Raw genomic sequence first — 20,878 nt, forward strand, 5'->3', positions numbered from 1 at the left:
CTTGTGTCGCTTACAATGTGGTTTTTTATTGATTTGAATGAAAGTACAGCGTGTATCCGACACAGGACAACCTCCATTTCAAGCAATACCACATTGTTTGTTTCTTGTCGGTCCGTGTATGTGGTGTGCGATCAGCCATGTCTAGTTCAATCAATCATCAGGTACCAGGTGCAGGTGCATCATCAAAAACGTTAATACTAATTGATCTAAATTCCAAATAATATGATATCAACTACTTTGAAAACACAAACTGCAAATATTGAAAACACAGAGAGAATTGATACAATAAAATGTAATCACTGCTACTAACTTGAAAACTTTTGCACAAATTGAATCTAGGCTAGATTATTTTCCCGGATCCTGAAGGCTGCAGTGATATGACTCCGGTCAGGCATAACCAACCAATTTATACATATTCTCTCAGTTGCAAGTGTATCCACAGACCACAGTAGTTGATAGTGTATTAATTTCAATTGTTATTTCATATCCAATAGTATTTTCAGAGTTCGAATTTGATATTCATTACCAACAAGTTGTAATATAATCATTAATGTTCAGTATTAAATAATGTATTAATTAACCACATGAAATACTTCTGCCAGACTTGTAGGTTACAATAAGTAATACTGTCACAAATTGTTAGAAGGACGATTTTGAATTTTAAGCATTCAAAGAATAAACTTGAAAATTCATTAAAACAAATATCCTTATGCATTGTTGATGATTTCATTTTAATCATACAATTTTAGCATACCAATTTTTAAAAATAAACTTTATTTTCACAATTTCTCAGAATGTAGGCTTCCTTAATACATTATTAAATGGTTGTAAAACGATATATTTGTTAATAAGTTAATAGAATGATGTGTTTTGTAGGCACATCACACCGGAAAATTTCTATGTAGTACCGGCTGATGACGCAACTCTCAACACTACAGTGGCTGACAAGCGGGCCTTGGTCATAAACCGGCTATCAGGAGCAGTAACATGTGATTGTAAGTATTCCTTGGTCATTTGACACAACCACTTGAGTCGACTTTTTAAAGAAATGAGATAATTTCACATCCGGATGTAGAATTTCGAGATCTACACTTTGGTAAAACCACTTTAGTCCTACTTCCATTATCAAGACCATTATAACATCTCAAGTCAGGTATTGCTTATGAATTTTGGGAAACTATGCTTGGGTATAAACACTTAACTGTAGTTAGTTTGAAAATGTGAAATGATGTTTGCTGTTTGGATGGTGAAAAGTATCATTTGGTAAAATGACTCTAGTCCACTTACTTAGTTTTTTATTTTTCCATTACTTTGGAATAATAGAATCATGAATAAGTGTATTTTGAACCTACTTTGTAAGTTTCATTGTGATAGGATCAAAAATATTCTTGAAAATTGTTTGAAAATACAAGAAAACTTTGGACTTAATTTTCTCAAAACTGCAGTTTTGGACTAAAGTGCTTATGACATATGACCAAGGCATTGTTTTTTTTTTCATTTTTTGACAACCAACAGGTAACTCGTGCTCTGCAAGAGTCTAATTAAAAACTTGACGTACTGAAATCTTGAAAAATTTAAAATAAACCTATAACCCATCCTCGGTAAATTTAGAATCTTTATGCAAAATTTCAAGCTAATCATTCCAGTAGTTCAGACGTGATAATGCATCATTCGTGAATTTCCTATCCAGTACGTGTATAAGCCTATTATTTTCTTTGCTATATTGTAGAAGATTATTGGAGGTATTACAACATTCAATAGGTATTTACGAAAAACTCTTCAGTTTTGAGTACAGATTGACCACAAACAATTCCTCACATTGATCACAAGTTTCGAGCATAAATTAAAACCACAAAGATGTATCAATTTTTACTTTCCTTGCCCTATTACCATAGATAAGGAAAGTATTGCTTTCCGAAAAAAAATTAAGGTACCCCAATTTCTATACGTTTCAAGGTCCCCTGAATCTATAAAAGTGGTTTTTGGGTATTGGTCTGTATGTGTGTGTGTATGAGTGTATGTACGTCTGTGTACACGATATCTCACCTCACAATTAATGGAATGACTTGAAATTTAGAACTTGAGGGCATTGCAATATAAGGATCCGACACGAACAATTTCAATCAAATGCAATTCAAGATGGCGGCTAGAATGGCAAAAATGTTGTCAAAAACAGGGTTTTTCGCGATTTTCTCTAAAACGGCTTCAACGATTTTGATCAAATTCATACTTAAAATAGTCATTGATAAGCTCTATCAAATGCCACAAGTCTCATATCTGTAAAAATTTCAGGAGCTTCGCCTCATCTATGCAAAGTTTGATTTTAGATTCCAAATTATCAGGCTTGAGATACAATTCAAACAAAAAAATTCAAGTGGAAAAGATTGAGTGTGAAAATCTCTACAATTATTGATGATCAATAACATTTTCACCTAAAATTGAAAATAAGCTCGAAATTCGAGAAAATGTGATTATTTAATTGCAAAATGTTGGCAACTGTTGATTCTATTAGATCAATGGCTTTGAACTCAACCATTCACTATGAAGAGATAGCAGACCTCGTGTGTCTCCAGCGTTATTGTCCTGTCACCAGCTGGCTTGGATCTTTGAATAGTAGACTTGAGATGCGCGTGTACACTAGCGTCAGGTGATCAATTTTCATAACGGAAGGAAAGTTGTGTGAGTGCGCTAAACCAGATTTTTAAAAATGTAAACATTCTACTTGAATTCCACAAAAAAATAATAACAGATGAGAACATAATATAGAACAGTTATATTTAACAAATCGTTCATATAAAAATTGGAAATGAAATAGGACCTCACACTGGTCCCTGATTTGCACCTATAGAGAATGCCAATTCTGGGCTCATTCCTTTCCAACCCTGACTTCCTGTGTTCTCTAATTGATATAAATTACTGAGAAATTGCATTTATTCAATAATGATTATTGATAACAATAATACTAATAATAATAACATTTATTAATAATAATTATTAATTCTGTGATTGAGATAGCTTTCTATTGACATTGTATTTGAAAGCTTATTCCTACTGCTTTTTTGAAGATGGCGGAGATTGGACTCCATGTGGAGAGCAGATGACAATTTATGGCATCCTTGGCACGATTCGGCTGATTTCGGGTCTGGTGCTGGTGGTGGTGACCGAGCGAACGGTGGTCGGCCAACTCAACAAGCAGCTCATATTCTCGCTGGACAATGCGGCCACCATACAGTACTCGCGCTCGCTCACACATCTCACTGAGGCTCAGGTAAACCAGCCAGCTCTGCAGCGAATCTCTATCGTCCTATATGTGCAGCAAATCTCTTCTGTCCTAGCTGTTCAAATCAGATCTTCTTTTGACGATGGTGTCATTTACCCTCCTGACTTCTACGCATACATTGAGTTAATCTACCGTCTTAATACTATCATATTGTGAATATGATAGATGAAGAATAATATCATAATCTGTAAATAAACTCATCTCATTCCTCATCTGATTCTTAAGAAGGTTACTTGCTTAGTAGAACATAATGTAATATTGTGACTTTCTATGCTAGAGTGCTTTTTTAGCTTTAGTCTCTAGAAGGCATTTTTCATTCATTTATTTTTTATTCCTCATAAATTACAAAGTAAATCTAACTATACAATATACACTGCAATAATCAAATTAATTCTTAACTTGATAAAAAATTAAATTAATGTTAATTAATTAAAATTATTTTAAAAAATAATCAAATTAATGTACAAAATCAATTATTACTAATTCCTTAAGAAAGCATGCTCGAGCTTGGGGAAGGAGCCAGCCGAACTAAGGCAAACTAAGAATCAGCTTACATGAAGATGAAAAGCATAGTGACCATTTAAAACTAATAAAATATCAATAATAATACATGAGTTTCAATACAAGAATAAGTCTAATAATAAAATAATTATTATAACAATAAGACAGCAAAAATGCAACAAAATAATCATTAGATTTTAAAAAGCAAGAAAAAAACCTATTATATGAATTAATATTCTATCTAATGTGTGTACCTATAAGAATGAACTGAAGGGAGTAATTTCAACTATACTTTTACTTGATTTTATTTTATCCTATGCAACTCCAGAATCGCTCCGCCATATCCTAGCCATGTGAATCAATCAGATATTTTTTCCAGTGCAATCCAAAATTCTTTTGGGCAAATACATCTCTTACATTACCTGGAATATTACTGAAAAATGATGGTGCTAAGTAGAGGAAGCTATGCTGACCGAACGTAGTTGATAAACGAGGCCCAGTAACCAGTCGTGACTCCTCACGTCTTGCCAATGCACAGTCTGTTCTATTTATAAATTGGAAAAGTGAAAACTTCTTAAAATATAATATGATATGCTTCAAATATAACTGTCGTATGGGCAAAACTGAGAATTCTAGAAAAACCGATTTTGTTGGGCTCATTCTATTCTTTCTTAGTATGTTTTTCAATAGTGAGTTCTGTATTGTTTATACTTGCACTTATATTGCATTTTTAGAATTAATATAGCAAATTACTGGTATTTTTTGATAAAATTAAGTCAAAGAAGACTAGATTTCACTCAATTATCTGGTCTTATCCTTCTTCTCCCCATTATTGAATTGGCGAATATTTATATATAGTGTATTTTTTATTCTTCCTTTATTATAAACCTTTATTCTTCATTTCAAAAATAGCACATCATCAAATTGATTAAGAGAGATACAATAAGGTAAATCTAGTGCTATTTCTCTCCCGAATTTAGATGAATCTGTTAGTACATACTAAATTCATCTACAGTATACATGTTATTTTAGTTCATGTTCAAATACATCTTGAGTTATTTTAGTAATATGTTTTAGATTCGTATGCATAAAGAGTACTTGGAAATGGTTATGCAAGTATTGACAACTCCAGGCCTGTACTTCTCATATACTTATGATATCACCCACACACTCCAGCGGCTCCAAGACTTCTCTCCTGACTTTCTTGTTGTAAGTACTCTCCTCCTTTTTTGGTATTATCATACAGTACACATGACACGTTCAAGTGATAAATTTATTTCTACGGTCTAGCATGGGTGGTATACAGGGTGATTTTTTAGTCTTGTTATCCAGTTTTTAATCCATTTATTAAACGAAAATTCACTTGTAATAAGAAATGTATAGTTGTTATATTCAAAAGAACTATAACATTTCATATGCAAAAAATCTCCACCCATTAATAATAATATTTTGAGAGTTACACACGAGAGCTATACATTGAAGTTATACACGCGTTGACACTTTTCATCGTGATATTCATGCTCTATGGTGAAAGACATTCTGTTTATAAGATGTCTGAAATCCACACAGAATGTTTCTCAGCTCAAGGATTATCAACTCGCACTGTCCTGTGTAAACCGATTGAGTAGGGCTACCAACTTCGTGCGACAAACCAACATTCTCCTTTATTACAAATCATATACTTAAAATATAGTAACAGGACTTTACTTATCTAGTTTAATCAATTTTAAATTCAATTCCCTCATATTGAGCGCTAACATTTGATGTACATTGAAAGCATTCACCTGCAAGGAAGGATGGATCTTATGAGAGGGTAATATAATAGAATAGAAAAATCTTTATTTGTCAAACATGTACGAATACATATGAAGAATGTCAAGTTACATAAAACTATTACGTTGGGTACAAAATAAAAGTCACTAAGATCAGCAATCGCTGTTGTCAAACTCCTGCAAACAATACAGATATGGGCTCACAAAATATTCCTTCAAACTAAGCGTTTCTAATGCATAACAACAAGTGTGTGCAAATAAGATAAATAATAGAGTGTTTAATATTTCTACAATAACAATATATGGCTAATACTGATAAATGGCTTTATGTTACAAAGAGTTGCAAACAAGGAGAATATAAAGGATGAGAAAAAATGAAAACGATGAGAAAATTTAAACAAATAAAGAATAATGAGAAAAAGTGCAGTTATAAGGCGAAATCATATTGTTGTAATCTTTACCTTGTTGAATTTTCTTCTTGGAAAAAGAGATGGAAAACGGATAAGATCGAATTCCCATAGTATTTTCAATATTCATTTAGTTCAATTCATTGATAATTTATCAATAAAATTCAAAGTAAGTGAAATCAGTAAAAAAGTATAAAAGCAGTAAGTCAATCTTCTTATCAACTTGTGTTCAACTATCCGCTATTTTTGTATTCAGCCATTTGTGAAAATGTTTATTGTATTGTACTATATAGTATTGTATTGTACCATAGTGTTTTTAATTTTTCTATGACGAAATCCATCCAGCACAAGCAAGCTGGTCATGGATTGATGAAGAATTGAATTGAATATCAGTTTCTTAAGGAAATACATAATTCATTTGATTATTTTTAATTATATTTTATGTTATTTCTTAGTTTAAGATATTGTGTTTTTGTTAATCTTAGACTAGTCTATTTCTAATTTGTGATGTAGGCTATGTATTTTTTGGCAAATATATTTCAAATGTTTCATAAAGTGTTGGTATTTGATTGGGTTGTTGTGTTTGCATCGTTTAGAAGCCGATGTACTTGCGCGCGGAGTCGCGGTTCGTGTGGAACGGCCATCTGTTGCACGAGTTGAGCCGCCAACTGGTGAGCGGCGCGGAGGCGGCGGGCGCCAAATTCCTGCTGCCGCTGATGCACGGCTTTGTGTCGATCCGCGGCCTGGAACTGGGTGGCGATCAGCGTCGCGTCACCGTGGCGGTCGTGTCGCGTCGCTCCACCGAACGCGCCGGCACGCGGCTCTATGCGCGCGGCGTCGACAGCGACGGACGTGTTGCCAACTTTGTCGAGACCGAACAGATATTGGAGTCCGTGTGGGGCATCACCTCTTTTGTGCAGGTCACAACTCAATTCACACTCTTTACATTAGCTAATATCAGATGAATAAATTTCATTTTCTATCAGATATAAAATACAAAAGCAAGATAAAAGATAATAACTGCAAAACTTGAATAAAGATAATCATAATACTATTAAGATGAAATATAAAATAATATTTTCTTGAGCATTCAAAGTATAATCAAAACAAAAACAGAATTTTTTCTATATTAAATACATTGCAAAATTGTAAAAAAAAAACATTTATTCAATGATATATCAATATATTCAAAACATAATTTTCATTGCAACTTAATGTTGCTGTAGCAATATTCGAATGATGTCACACCGGGCCGGACGCAACAGGACACGAATCAATTGAACAAAATAATGCTTTGCTTGTATACAAAATGTGGGGCTGCGTGATGCATTTGGTGTGACCTGGTATCACCTACTCCAATGCTAAAGCCTCACCACTTGGTCGGAGCGGCCATTTTGCCCGTTCGTGTCCGGCTTGGTGGTGTGACATCACCCAAGAGAGAAGCGCTTGCAAGTATCTAACTTCACTCTTCATCTTTTTTTGGAAATTTGATTGTGTTGTGATACAATATTTTCATATTAAGATTTTGTTTCAAATTCAAATTTCATTTATTCCAATTTACAATTACAAACAAAAATATCCCAAAAACACCCAGCTTCGAAAAATGAAAATAATAAGTTAATAATTATAAATTAAGTAATACATAGGCCTATACAATAGACAATAAATAACTGAACAAAAGTAGTAAGAGTATAAGTGGATGAAAATAGTTGTCTTTTTGAGTTCTATTGATAAAGTTAATATTTCTCATATTTCATCAGGTCATATATTTTTACGATCTTCCATCAAAACATACAAGGTATAAGCAGCAATTTTGATAAGTCACATATATTAGTTGCTGGAAAGTGAGGCCAGCTATTATAGCGTTGACTGAGGTGTGGTTGGATACAGATGAGCAGGTGTCCCAGTATTATATTGATGGCTATGAAACTTGTTCAAGTATTTCCTCTTTCAGAAGAGCCACCGGCTTGATTGTCTATTTTTCCACTGAATTAGTTGGTTTCAACTGCAGTGTAAATGAATGTGAGTTGGATGGTGCGGACGCTATTTATCTTCAGTGCACCTTATCGAACTGTAAATTCAATCTAATCGTTCCTTATCGATGGCATGGCTCTGAATGAGATAGATTTCTTACCAGTCTTGACACTATTTTAAACATTCCTTCGTCTTTCGATAATAGGTGATGTTAATATCAACATTTTGGCGACTGGTAATAATAAATTTAGAAGTTCTCAGCTACTACGGTTTTGAATCGATTATAGACATACCTACTAGATTAACGGAAACAACATCAACTTGCATTGATCACGTATTTATGAGATCACAAAATTTTTCACATTTTGAAAAATGTGCAGTTATTGAGGATTTAATTGGTGATCATAGAGCTATAACATTGACAATTCGCGCTAACTTAGATAATAGTAGTAGAAATTCTTTTAAAGATAAATACAAAATCGATTTAGACAAACTGAATAATTCCTCCTGTCTCACCTGTCTCATGTTTGGTGTGATGTTTTCTTTAGTGATAATGTTAACTATAAATTTCTTGAGGTATTTAAAAATTATATTGATTGTTCAAATGTGAGAGTCGAATCCTAAATAAAATCAATGAACTCGAAGAAGCTCAAACCATGGATAACTGATGGTCTATGTGCAGCAATCCACTCGCGTGATAAATTATTTAAAATAATGAAAAGAAACCCTGATAACTTGAGAATAAAAAATAACTTCAAAAATTTTTCTAGAAAAATAAAAAATTGGATTAAAATTGAAAAAGAAAGTATTATTCTTCATTATCTAATGCATCCACGGCGAAAATGGCAAGTTTTGAATAAGCTGTGTGGAAATCCGAAAAAATGTAAACCCCTAAAATAATTAAAAATAGAACACAGGGATGAAATTGTTAGTGATGCAAAAACATTGTCAAATCTTTTTAATGAGTTTTTTTGTAAGCATTTGCAGAGATGTCGCTGCTAGTTGACCGAGCGAAGTGAGGTCTAAGATTCAAGTCGATGGTTTTGCATTTCTCTTTATGTTTATATTTTTGTTTATATTTATGTTCCGCATTTAAAGCGGAACGCAGCATAGATTTTCATGAAATTTGACAGGTTCCTTTTTGAATTTCGCGTCGACGTATACATACGGTTTTTTGAAATTTTGAATTTTAATGATATTACAAAAGGAAAATGAGTCTCCTTTGAACGCCAATATTACCGTAAAAATCAATGTACCTAGAATACAAGGTAGTGGCCACGAAAAGATGCGCAGTAACAAATCCAAACCAGCTGGTCGGTGTGACGTAATTGGTGCTCTAAAAGTCTATTCCTCCTATCTTTTCAATGTTAAATTGAGCAACTTTGTAAGTATTTTTCTCAAAAAGTATATAACCTTTAAGTACCATCGACATTCCCTACGATTTATACAATATTTATCTTCATTTTTTGGAAATTCAATACTTTTGGACGGCTGGATCTTTCAGAATGATCGATTTTGTAAGAGCCTGCACATCGAATACCTGTTGCTCTCTTATTGAAAATCAACATGCTTCTCTTGGCTCTTTTGTAATTCAAATACTCAATGCTAATGAATTTGATAAATCGATCATTGAATAAAGTATTAAGAACATGAAAACGTTAATTGGAGTATAGGCCTAATATTATTTCTCTCAAAATCCTTGATATCTTGTCTGTGTAGCCTACTGTATATTAGGCCTACATAGAATCAGTAGAACATCTTGCCGGTTCAACATCTTTAATCCTTTAGGAGTGCACTCTTAATTCATGAAAGAATGATATACACATATACTTCAATCAGGTGATAGTTGTGTGTTACGGTCATATACTATATTTATCTTTATTTTTCTCGAGCAACTTTGTAAGTCTTTTTATAAAAAATTTACATAACTTTCAAGTCCCATCTACATTTCCTACGATTTATAGAATATTTATCTTCAATTTTTTTACAAATTCATCACTTTTGAACTCCTAGATCTTCCAGAATGCTCGATAATGTAAGGGCATACCGGTTTGGAGATAGAGAACTCTCATTTGATACTATGAGTAGGGATATTCGTAGAAGGGATGAATAGATTTAATTTGGCAACATTTGAAAAGATGAATGGCTTCAAATGTTTTCTCCTGGAGGTTTTTTATTCAAAATTTTAATATCGCAACAATTATAAAGTGGAAAAAGGTACTGAATGTAGCCTATTTCTCCTAGTAATACTTTGAATAATAATATAGGCCTATAGTTCTTCAATCACTTTTCTATAATCATAATAATGTAGGATATGAGATTTTAGCGATGTTAATTCTATTTTGACGTAATATCATCATCATATGAAAGGAACCATGTAATTAATTCAAAAAGCAACATTGTTAATTAAATAAATAAACAATATTTAGTTTTACGAGAAAAGCTCAATGAATAGATTAAGAAAATGTAAAATGTGAATGTGTGGAATTAATAAAAGTTGTATTGATTTAAAGAATAAGATCCAACAATAATTAGGCTTGCCTTGAATACTTTAATAGTTATCTTTAGCTTTCTCGTTATTTATTACGTTGTACACATTCGAGCTGTTACCTTTGTTCATTGTGATATTCTTCTGCAAACTCAACCGATATCTATCCTTTCAAAACTGATTCTAATACCAATCTCAATGCAGAAGACATATAAAGAAAAAGCTAATATCAATTTGATAAAAAAGAAATCAAGAGCGGTTGCAGAAAATAAAGTTTGATAGTGCAGGGCATTCCATCAGAAGGAGAATGTGCATGATCATTGGATGAAGATGGTAACGCACCACTTTCCTTCCTTATTATATTATATTATGATATTCGATTATTTTGTTTGTTATAAACAAACAATTGGATTGATCAACAATTAAATTTCGATTGAATTTTCGATAAAGAACTTTGGATTCAAAATTATTTCTACCCAGTGACCAAGGCACGATCTAGAAACATAATTTTTATCACATATACATCACTCACACTCTATGTGGTAGAAATCCCCAATATGGGACAAAAGAGAGTATGGGGTGATAGTGTAACACTCTCATCATAAATCATTATAAACTGAATAAATTGCAATTTGAAAAAATATCTTTAAATATGCCCAATTATTATCTCTCCGGTTATAGGAAAATAATGTGGAGATTGAAAAGAATTGGAATTCACCACACATTATCCTGTTTTAAGTATATGAGAGTTTAATTTCTAGAATAGAAATGCCCTCCGAGTTGGTTGAAGATATTGTCATTCTTTTCGTAGCCTTTCAAACAGGCATTCAACCGATCACTCTTGTCTTATAGAATTATCAAGTTTATTTGAAGGAATATATTGTAGGATACTTATAGTATGAATTTATATTCATACTTTTCAATGAATGATTCATTTTCATTAAATACATTATCATTGAATCATGAAGAGTTGATTTTCCCTTTCACAAATAAATAAAGAATGAGAGTTTTACAATATGAGAACAAGTATCAATTGAGAATTCCTCTTACAAATAATAAATGAGAAATATATGTTTCACAATACGAGAGCATGTATTCAATACAATTCTCAATAAAATTATTGTAAATTCCCCACGCGGTATCCATGCTTTATTTATATTTTAAAATTATATTTTGTTGTAGTTTCTAATTAGAGAGATTCAACCAGAAAACTATTTCCTGATCAAGTATGTGAAAGCCATAATTTTCCTGGTAAAAGAGATCCTCCTAAGGAATTAGGCAAGATTTTCTATTGATTCTACATATAACATACAGTAAACAGACAAGATAAAGGATTTTGAGAGAAATAGTAGTATAGTGCAATCAATATTTTCACGTTTTTAATTCCTTATTCAATGATCGATTTATCAAATTCATTAGCATTGAGTCATTGGATTACAAAAGAGTCAGGGAAAGCATATTAATTTTCAATAAGAAAGCAACAGGTATTCGATGTGCAGCCTTTTACTAAATCGATCATTCTGTAAGATCCAGCTGTCCAAAAGTATTAGATTTCTAGAAAAATTGGAGATAAATATTGTATGAATCGTAGGAGATGTCGATGGGACTTGAAAGTTATTTACTCTTTGAGAAAAAGACTCACAAAGTTGCTCAATTTAACGTTGAAAAGATAGGAAGAATAGATATTTAGAGCACCAATGACGTCACACCGATCATTAAAAGATCGAGATGCGCGTGGCCTTCTAGTACCTTCTATTCTAGGTACCTTGTTAAAAATCAGATTTAAGAATTATTCATCATAAATCAGCTGTTTAGTGGACTATAATACTACCCGTTCAAAAACATCGAATATCTTGAAAATGTATCTTTCCATCAACGTTGTTAGTATAGCACCTGAAACCGTAAATATCGAAAAGTGAAACAAAAAAAACCACAGCCTCGATTTTAATCTTTAATAGCTCAAATTGTTCGTTAGGATGTGTAGAAAAAACGCTATAAGTTTTCAGGGCGGGGAAAATTGAATTTAACCCTTTAAGGGTTAAAAAAGGGGTAAAAATGGGTAAAATAAAAAAAGTTATAAAATTTCGAAAAAAATGCGAAAATAATTAATTAAAGGCCCAAATTTTTTTGAAATATTAAAAATTAGTTAAATACCAATGTGAGATACAAAATGAGCCCAACGTAAGGGTTAAAAAGGGCACATTTATGGGCAACATTTGGTAACTTTCGTTATATTTCAATAAAATTTTTACTGCGTGTGTTTAAAAGGGCAGCGATTTAAAAAATGAATTGAAATGTTTGAAACTTATATATTCCATCATCCAAAACCCAAAGGGCAGTCCTTAAGGGCAAAATGTGTATGTAGCGTTAAATTATCATAAAAATTTATTTGAATGTTGTTTTAATGGGAAGCAACTTAAAGAATTAGAACAAAAATTTTATAAATTTAATTTTCCCTGCAATTTTATGGGTCAAAGGGCAACCCTTAAGGGCAAAAGTGCTAAATTGCATTCGATTTTCATGAATTTTTTTTTTTATTTTAAAGGGTATCGATATAAAAAATAATTTGAAACAATAATTAATGAAACCAAAGTACACTTTATTAATAAATAAAATATTTTTACAATTTTTTTAAATTGTTTAAAAAGTTACATTATTTAAAATATTCAAACAGTATTATCGTCTCCCATAGTAGTTGCTAATTGTTGTTCTAGAATGTCAGCGTTGTTGTTGAGGATTGGTTGTGGATTGTTTGTACAACCAAATTCTCTGCATTTTAAGCAAGCTGGTGAACAGTGTACACCTCCCTTTCTACACCCGCATCTGGATCCACATCCTGTCTCACAATTGCAAAATAAAGTTCTCAGTAGTTCATCAGGAGCTTCAGCTTTTTCCATTGGAATTGGAAGCAGTAAAGAGTTTTTCATTTCCCAACCCCATTGGGTAGGGTCTAGATTCTGTCCTAACCACGTTTGAACCTGTAAATATGTTCGCTTAAAATTTTGTAAGCAAGCATCTTCAGTTGGTATTAAAGATTCCAGTTTCAAGCTTCCTCTGATAGTATTTCTTATAACAGTTATATAACAGTTATATAAGAATGGCCATGTTATAAGATACGCGGGTCCTACACGGGGAAAAAAGTTTCGGAAAACTCGTGGAAATGGCGGCAAACATATGTGTAATTTTATTGTATACTGAATACATTTCCCACTCTTATTTTCTCTGGAAAACTGTAACATTCGTTGAAAAAATGCACGTTTCGAATTACATAAAATTGTCTGGATCAAAAAGTGTACTTAGCAAGTACATCAAAATTTGTGTGAGTATGTGAAATTATATGTTTAAGCACCTGCTATTTGGATTTTCAGTTCGGAAATTTCCCTCGCTTTCCACAGGCCATTTTCTTCCGGCAAAAAAAAAATTTTTTTTTGTCATAACTTTCCTTTGAAGAATGTTAGAGACCTCTAACTGGTCTCAAATTGAAGCAAATTTAAATATTTAAAAAAAATGTCCTTACAATTTTTTGTGTACAAATTGCCATTTCTGAGAAAATTGGGGGTAAAGAGTGAAAAATGAGAGTTGTCAGTGACAGCGCCATCTTTGATGAACTGTAACTATTTCCCAATAGCCGCAAAAAAAAGCTGATTTTTTTCCAGTTTCAATTAGCTTTCTTTTAAGCCATTAAACTTCATTTTCTGACGTGTACTTTTCGATTTATTAAGGGAAAACCGTGGATTTGAGGGGTGAAAATTCAAATTTTCAAACCGCTGTAACTCCAAGGGAAAGCATTTTCAGGAAAAGTCGTAAGGAAGTTTTTTTCTTCAAATAATATGTAAAATACGATTCCGTTATTTTTTTTTATTTTCCGGTTATGGCTTACGGGGGGGGGTTACCGCCCCACGGGGGGGAGAGTCCCCACCCTTAAAATATATAGCGAATACTTAAAACATACTAACAAAACATTTTAACTACAAAAAGTTTTAAATAAACCTGAGAAAATTTTATGCAAGGTCTAAAGCTTCAGGTGCTATACTATGTAGACAGTTGCAGCCAGCCTCACACTCACATTTCGGGACGACACTTCATGGTACGATAGGACAAAAAGCTCTATGTTTATTTATAATTTTTTCTAGACATTTTAAATTTATAAATTATTTATTAATTCTTGAGAAAACATAACAAAAGGTCAATGTAACTTCCTGAGCGCGAGGTCTACTGTTACTACTAGTTCTAATGGTGGAGCTAATAACATGGACTATCATAATATCAGGAAACTAATCAGCAGAAGTCTATATTCCTTGAAGCTGTTACCTATGATGAGATCTTAGTTTACATTAGAGGGTTAGAAAATGGTAAATCTTGTGGGGATGACTGTATATCTTCTGGATTATTGAAGAATGTTGCGCTGGCCATAGTTCCCATTCTAGTTGATATTTTCAATTGTAGTCTCTCTACAGGGGTGTTTCCTTCTGGGATGAAGCTAGCGAGAGTGGTGCCAGTTTTCAAGTCGGGTTCTCGATTGAATTTGAACAATTATATACCTATATCCATGTTGTAGATTTTTTCAAAGTTGTTAGAGAAGAAAATGAAAAGGAGACTTCTAGAATTTCTTGAATCATTTATTTTTTCTATAGTAACCAATTTGGCTTCCGTGAATGTATGAATACAGAAATGGTTCTTGAAAGGTCTATGGTAGTTGTTTTCTCTGGTCTCAACTTCAGGCCAGCACGCTGTGTTGCAGGACTGTTTCTAGATATAAAATAGTTATTTGTATATCTAGAGTGAAAAATGTCACTTTTTCTCCCTGAAGGGAAAGATTGATGCCCGAGGCGAAGCCGAGAGCAACATTTTCCCTGAGGGAGAAAAAGCATTTTTCACTCTTGTGATATACACAACATTTTTCCTCCACCTACATTTTTATAAAACTGCAAATAAAATAATTTTCAAAAACTCACGTGTCCAGTAACAGTGTGCTACAACAACCTAAAAAGTAAACAGAAACAGTTGGCTTGTAATCACAGTTCTCCGCTGATTGCGCTATCACAGAATAGGTACAGAATGGAAACTGTGAATCAAACGCCTATCTAACCAATGCTTTTTACATGGCACAAATACTAGACACGTCACGTGACCTTAGGAAGTTCCAATCCTGGTCCTCTGATTGGCTCGCGGCAGTAAACGAGATCAATTGATCCGGATCAGTGAAGTGATCCGAACCTCCCATCAATACTATTACAATGCGGAACTTCCTAACAAGATGGCGGATTCTTGCGCCAGGGTACTAGCCAAGTTTCCATACTGTATGTATACTGTGGCGCTATGCGTCATCTGTCGGCAAAAGTTGTAACAACAATGGCCGACTCAACTAAAACTATGATGAAGTTCCCGTTTCAAATTTATTAGTTAATGAGGAATATTCGTTGGATGGTATTTTGAATAACATTGAATATAAAAAAAAAATATTTATATATTCTTATAGTATGCTATCGGAAACCGAGTTGTGAGCATTAACATTCTGCATAGGCATAACAAGCCATAACATTGAATCCACTTTTCATGAAAATCCTCATTAGCAACCTCCTGTCATTGTCACCAACAAACCCATCTTATTTAGAATCATTTTCCGTCTCACTATCGTCTGTGAGACGATTCATCGTCTACATTGCCTACTACAAATTCCATTTTTCTTATAATTAATATTAGAAAAGTTGTAATATATATGTTAATATTGTAAATATGGGAACGATATAAAGGTACCTCCTTGAGAGACATTTGAATGGAGAAATAAATAAATTTTCTCCATTTCAATGGAGAAAATAATGGATGACATGGCTAAATCTTCACAATATACTTTACTTTCTTAATGGCCCTTCTCATTAGTTTGAAAGTTGTATTCATGAGCAAGGTCTACTGTTCGCAGAACTACTAGTGAATACTACTTGCTGAAAGCTCAATACTCCACGTCTACAAGTGAGAATGAATATACTTTATTTATTAGATTATGAAGAAGTTGTTTATTAGTCATGTTTTCTATTTTATCTAATATAATAATTTTAAATAGTGTATTATGGCAAAAAATCAATAAATTGCAAATGAATTGATGAATATTGTGTATGTGCAGATCCGCGGCTCGATCCCTCTGTTTTGGACGCAGCTGCCAAACCTGCGCTACAAGCCACCGCCCACCCTGCTGGCACACGAGGACCACAAGGCAGCCTTCCTGCGCCACTTGGACCTTGAGGTCATCGACTACGGCCAGCTCGTGTGTGTCAGCCTCATCGACCAACATGGCGCCGAGGGCCAGCTCGCACAAGCTTTCAAACAGAATATGGATGCCATCAATCGCCCTGTCAGGTATGCTATGCTATACTGCCTCATCTATACTCTACTAATCATTCTAGAATTGAGACCATATATTCGTCGAGTACTTAGTTTTTTCTATTGAGCCGAAGTTAAAGCTTGGGTGCACATTTACGACGAGATTCTGTCAGGTCGGCTGTATCATCTACACTGTACTAATAATTCTAGAGTTGAGACCTACATTCGTTGAGTACGTAGTTTTTCATTGAGCTGAAATGAAAGCTTGGGTGTAGATTTATAACAACATTCAAATATAAAGGTGCATCGAAACATAGCAAACCACTAATAACAATATGTTAAAAACATTGAAACACGGCCTACACAAACGCTAAATTTGTGAAGCACTCGCCAAATCATTTCGTGAATGCTTTTATCTTGGGTGTGACAAGATGGATTACACAATCCATCCATATGGATTGCAAGATTAATTATAAAACATTTTCACCCCTAATTACTCAGTGAGTGTACCACACCAGATTTTTGTCAAGGTCTTGCTGAATCTTGCTCTTATTAGTATGTTAGAAACTATTCTAGAAAATACATTCTTTACAGTTCCCGATTGACAAGCTTGCAGCGTTGTATTGATTAATTTGCTGGATGAATTGATGTAATTGTATTGTGATTAGGTACGAGGCATTTGACTTCCACGCAGAGTGTCGCAAGCTGCGCTGGGATAGGCTGAACATACTGATCGATCGCCTGCAGCCGGACATTGAGGAGTTCTCGCTGAAGCGCGACGGCACACTAGTGTCGCAGCAGTACACTGTCATCCGCACCAACTGCATCGACTGCCTCGACCGCACCAATGTAGTCCAATACATGCTCGCCAACACCTGTCTGCTTGCCGCCTTGAAGGTATATATTTGCTCCCTATCCCTATATATATAAATATTATAAAAACTTGTAGTGCCCTTTTATTAAAAATTTAAAAATATTTCAACGACTAGTTTCGACCATTGGTCATTTTCAAGTTCTATGGTCGAAACTAGTCTGAAATATTTTAAAGTTTTTAATAAAAAAAAATCAAATCAAATTTCATTTATTCAGTGAGTTGCATAAAAAAGACTATAAGACTAAGAATATAATTTAGTTGCAATCCCAACTCTTCTCACGCAATTTTCAAATATAGTTTAGATGCTTAAGGGCCAGTTTCCGAGTTCTGGTTCTATAAGTTCTGGATTTACTTAGTCTAGGACTTAGATGAACCCTTGGATCTAAATTATATTTCTGAGACGGATGTATCTTCTGAAGTTCAAGATCTATTAAGTCCTAGACCTATTTGAGTCCAGGACTTGAAGAAATAAACAAGATACAGTCTTTCATTATTGTAATGTTGGCAGTTGGCATTGAAAGATAGCTGATGAAATCTTGCTTCGTGCTGATAGATAGCATAACACAGCAATCATTATGTATCGTAGTGCAAGTGCTTTAACGTTTTCGTTTTCTTTCTCTGTGTCTATTATATAAAATTATCGAAACATTGCGAATAATACCAGTATACTACCATTGAAAAGCAAAACCCTACCCGATATACTTATAAAGTAAAAAGGGGAAAATCTATCAAGTCCTGGATATCTTATAAGTCCTCTACTGAGGAAGAGAAATTATAAACTCCAGAGTCAAAAGTGATCTCTAAACTCCAAGTCCAGTTAAGTTCCAGACTACGTCAACGCCCTGGCCCAGAAAGCCAATTATCCAACTCAAGAGTTTAAAGCCGGTTAAAATCCAGATCTTAGCTAAATTTCGAGCTCGGAAACCAGCCCTTAGTATTCTATTATATTTAATGTAGTGATTCCATTTTTACTGACTATTGTTTCAAGCTTTAACTTATTATTTTGGAGGGAAACAAATCATACAATGAATGTGCTTGTAATTTGCAGAAGCATACGATGTTGCGACCGGGAGAAGAGGCTCCGTATTTCTTCGAGGATGCGCTGAAGAACATGTGGGCTGACAATGCGGACATGCTGTCAACGCAGTACTCGGGCACTGGTGCACTCAAGACAGACTTCACGCGCACCGGCAAGCGAACAAGGCAGGGCATGATCAAGGACGGCATCAACTCTATCACCTTAATGTGGTTAGTGGTGTAATTAGCAACCTAGAGAGTGGTGATTCTGTTGGTCTAAGGTCATACGATTTTTCCAAAGCCTTTGATACTGTGCAGCACAAGATTTTAGGTGACAAACTAAATTTTTATGGTTTTACTCGAAGTGCAGTTCAACTTGTATTGTCCTATTTAAGTAGCAGGAATCAATTTGTTTACAAAGATGGCGTCCTGTCCAATGGTAGACTAGTTGATTACGGCGTGCCTCAAGGCTCTATCTTAGGACCCATTCTATTTAATATTTATATAAATGATTTGCCAATAAATATGGATAGCAATAGTAAAGATGGGTACCTATTTGCAGATGATTTTGGCTTAAAAATAAATCGCCCCTCTAAGCATGATCTTGAAAGTGAGAGGAATCAAAGTTATTTGGTTCTAAAAGATTGGTGTGCAGCAAATAATCTTTCTCTCAATGATAGTAAAACCGCTGACATTAACTTTGCATTCAGAAAGGTTAAGGGTGAGACTCCATTGAAGTTTTTAGGTGTTTTTATTGACCCTTGTCTGTCGTGGGATGCACACATTGACTATTTATCAGGTAGGATGGCTAAAGGATTGTATATGTTACGGAGACTATGTGTAACTGTGGATGTGTCTGTACTAGTGAATATTTACTATGCACACATCCAGAGTCTCCTTTCTTACGGAATAATGCTTTGGGCAAACAGTGTAAACGCCAAATCAATTTTTGTTCTTCAAAAGAAAGCAATAAGAATAATATGCAAGCTACTATATAATGCACATTGTAGACCTTATTTCATTCACTTAGGTATCCTGACGTTGCCGTCGTTATATGTCTTAAAAATATTATGTTATGTACGAGGCAATTTGAATAAGTATGATTCTAATAGCTTCCATAGTTTAAATACAAGAAATAGACACAAACTTGAAATTCCATTGTACAGTCACACTAAATCACAAAGAAACTGGCACTTCACATCTATCAAATTATATAACTCCACACCTGACCACTTGAAGGAACTCACATGCACACAATTTAAAAAAGTATTGAAAGCAGTGTTAATTGATGAATGTTTGTACACCGTACATGACTATTTTAGAATAGATTGGAATCGTTTTATGTGATTCATGTGTTATTTTATTGTTCTGATACTGACTGATCTAAGTGTTTTTGTGTTTGTTTTGACTTACTTTAGTGTTAAAAAATTGACGAAGTCCATGTATTCATGTGAATATTTTATGACCAATAAAATTCTATTCTATTCTATTCTATTCTAGCAACTGCTCATACATTTTTACCTATATATTTGTCTTATGTTTTTCAGGACGCTATAGACTTATTCCTTGGTCAATATAAAGTGAGTTCTGACGAAGGAGTTTTGACCAAAAGTCCTCTTGAGGTGAACCGTGGCTGGAAGTATATAACAGTAAGTGCATCAAATTTTATCACGCTTACATTCAATTCCATTTAATTCAATAAGAATGTAGGTACTCATTATATTTCCAAGCTATATTTTTGTATACTGAATAGTCGTTATCTAGTGATAGAAGTGATAAAGTGCTAGAAGTGATACGTGGAATAAGATTTGGTGTTTTTGTTATCTAAGAATTCAAAGTCTTTTTATTTGCAACTTTAACTACATGTATAGTAACTGATCTGTAATAGTAATGAGTACATTCTACCTTAATAATTTATAAAGATTTGAGGGAGAAACTAGTCTGTTTTTCTCTTGCAATCTTGGTAATTATTCATGCATTATCGAATGAATTAATAAATTCTCTGTCTTTTCCAGTTTCCACTAATTTTATGCGTGGCGATTGCCATGTTCTGTGCCAATGTCATCACACCATCTGGTAAGTTTTTCTCATCTGTCGCTTCTTTGTCGTAGATTTTTGCATATAGTCCAGGCGCTGGCTTACATTGAGCATACATGAGAGAGGCAGAGAATTTGACTTCGGATTATTGTTAGGGGGTATTTAGTGTATATGAAACTCGATGTCGTCACGTCCCAGGGTGGTCGACAG

The 20,878-nt window shown here is 33.8% G+C and overlaps 1 protein-coding gene across 1 annotated transcript in view; it reads left to right on the forward strand.

Annotated features, from left to right (window-relative positions):
- Window positions 1-20,878, forward strand: part of LOC111059094 (phosphatidylinositol-3-phosphatase SAC1) — a 33,365-nt gene continuing 12,487 nt past the window's right edge. The window contains exons 1-10 of the mRNA XM_039431907.1: window positions 1-161; window positions 877-995; window positions 3,066-3,268; window positions 4,859-4,990; window positions 6,557-6,880; window positions 16,544-16,776; window positions 17,409-17,637; window positions 18,663-18,869; window positions 20,179-20,280; window positions 20,647-20,707. Coding sequence (XP_039287841.1) covers window positions 16-161; window positions 877-995; window positions 3,066-3,268; window positions 4,859-4,990; window positions 6,557-6,880; window positions 16,544-16,776; window positions 17,409-17,637; window positions 18,663-18,869; window positions 20,179-20,280; window positions 20,647-20,707 — 1,756 coding nt within the window. The 5' untranslated portion in view covers window positions 1-15. The remainder of the gene's footprint in view (window positions 162-876; window positions 996-3,065; window positions 3,269-4,858; window positions 4,991-6,556; window positions 6,881-16,543; window positions 16,777-17,408; window positions 17,638-18,662; window positions 18,870-20,178; window positions 20,281-20,646; window positions 20,708-20,878) is intronic.

The sequence above is a fragment of the Nilaparvata lugens genome, chromosome 7, assembly GCF_014356525.2.
Source record: "Nilaparvata lugens isolate BPH chromosome 7, ASM1435652v1, whole genome shotgun sequence".
Taxonomy (NCBI): Eukaryota; Metazoa; Arthropoda; class Insecta; order Hemiptera; family Delphacidae; genus Nilaparvata; species Nilaparvata lugens.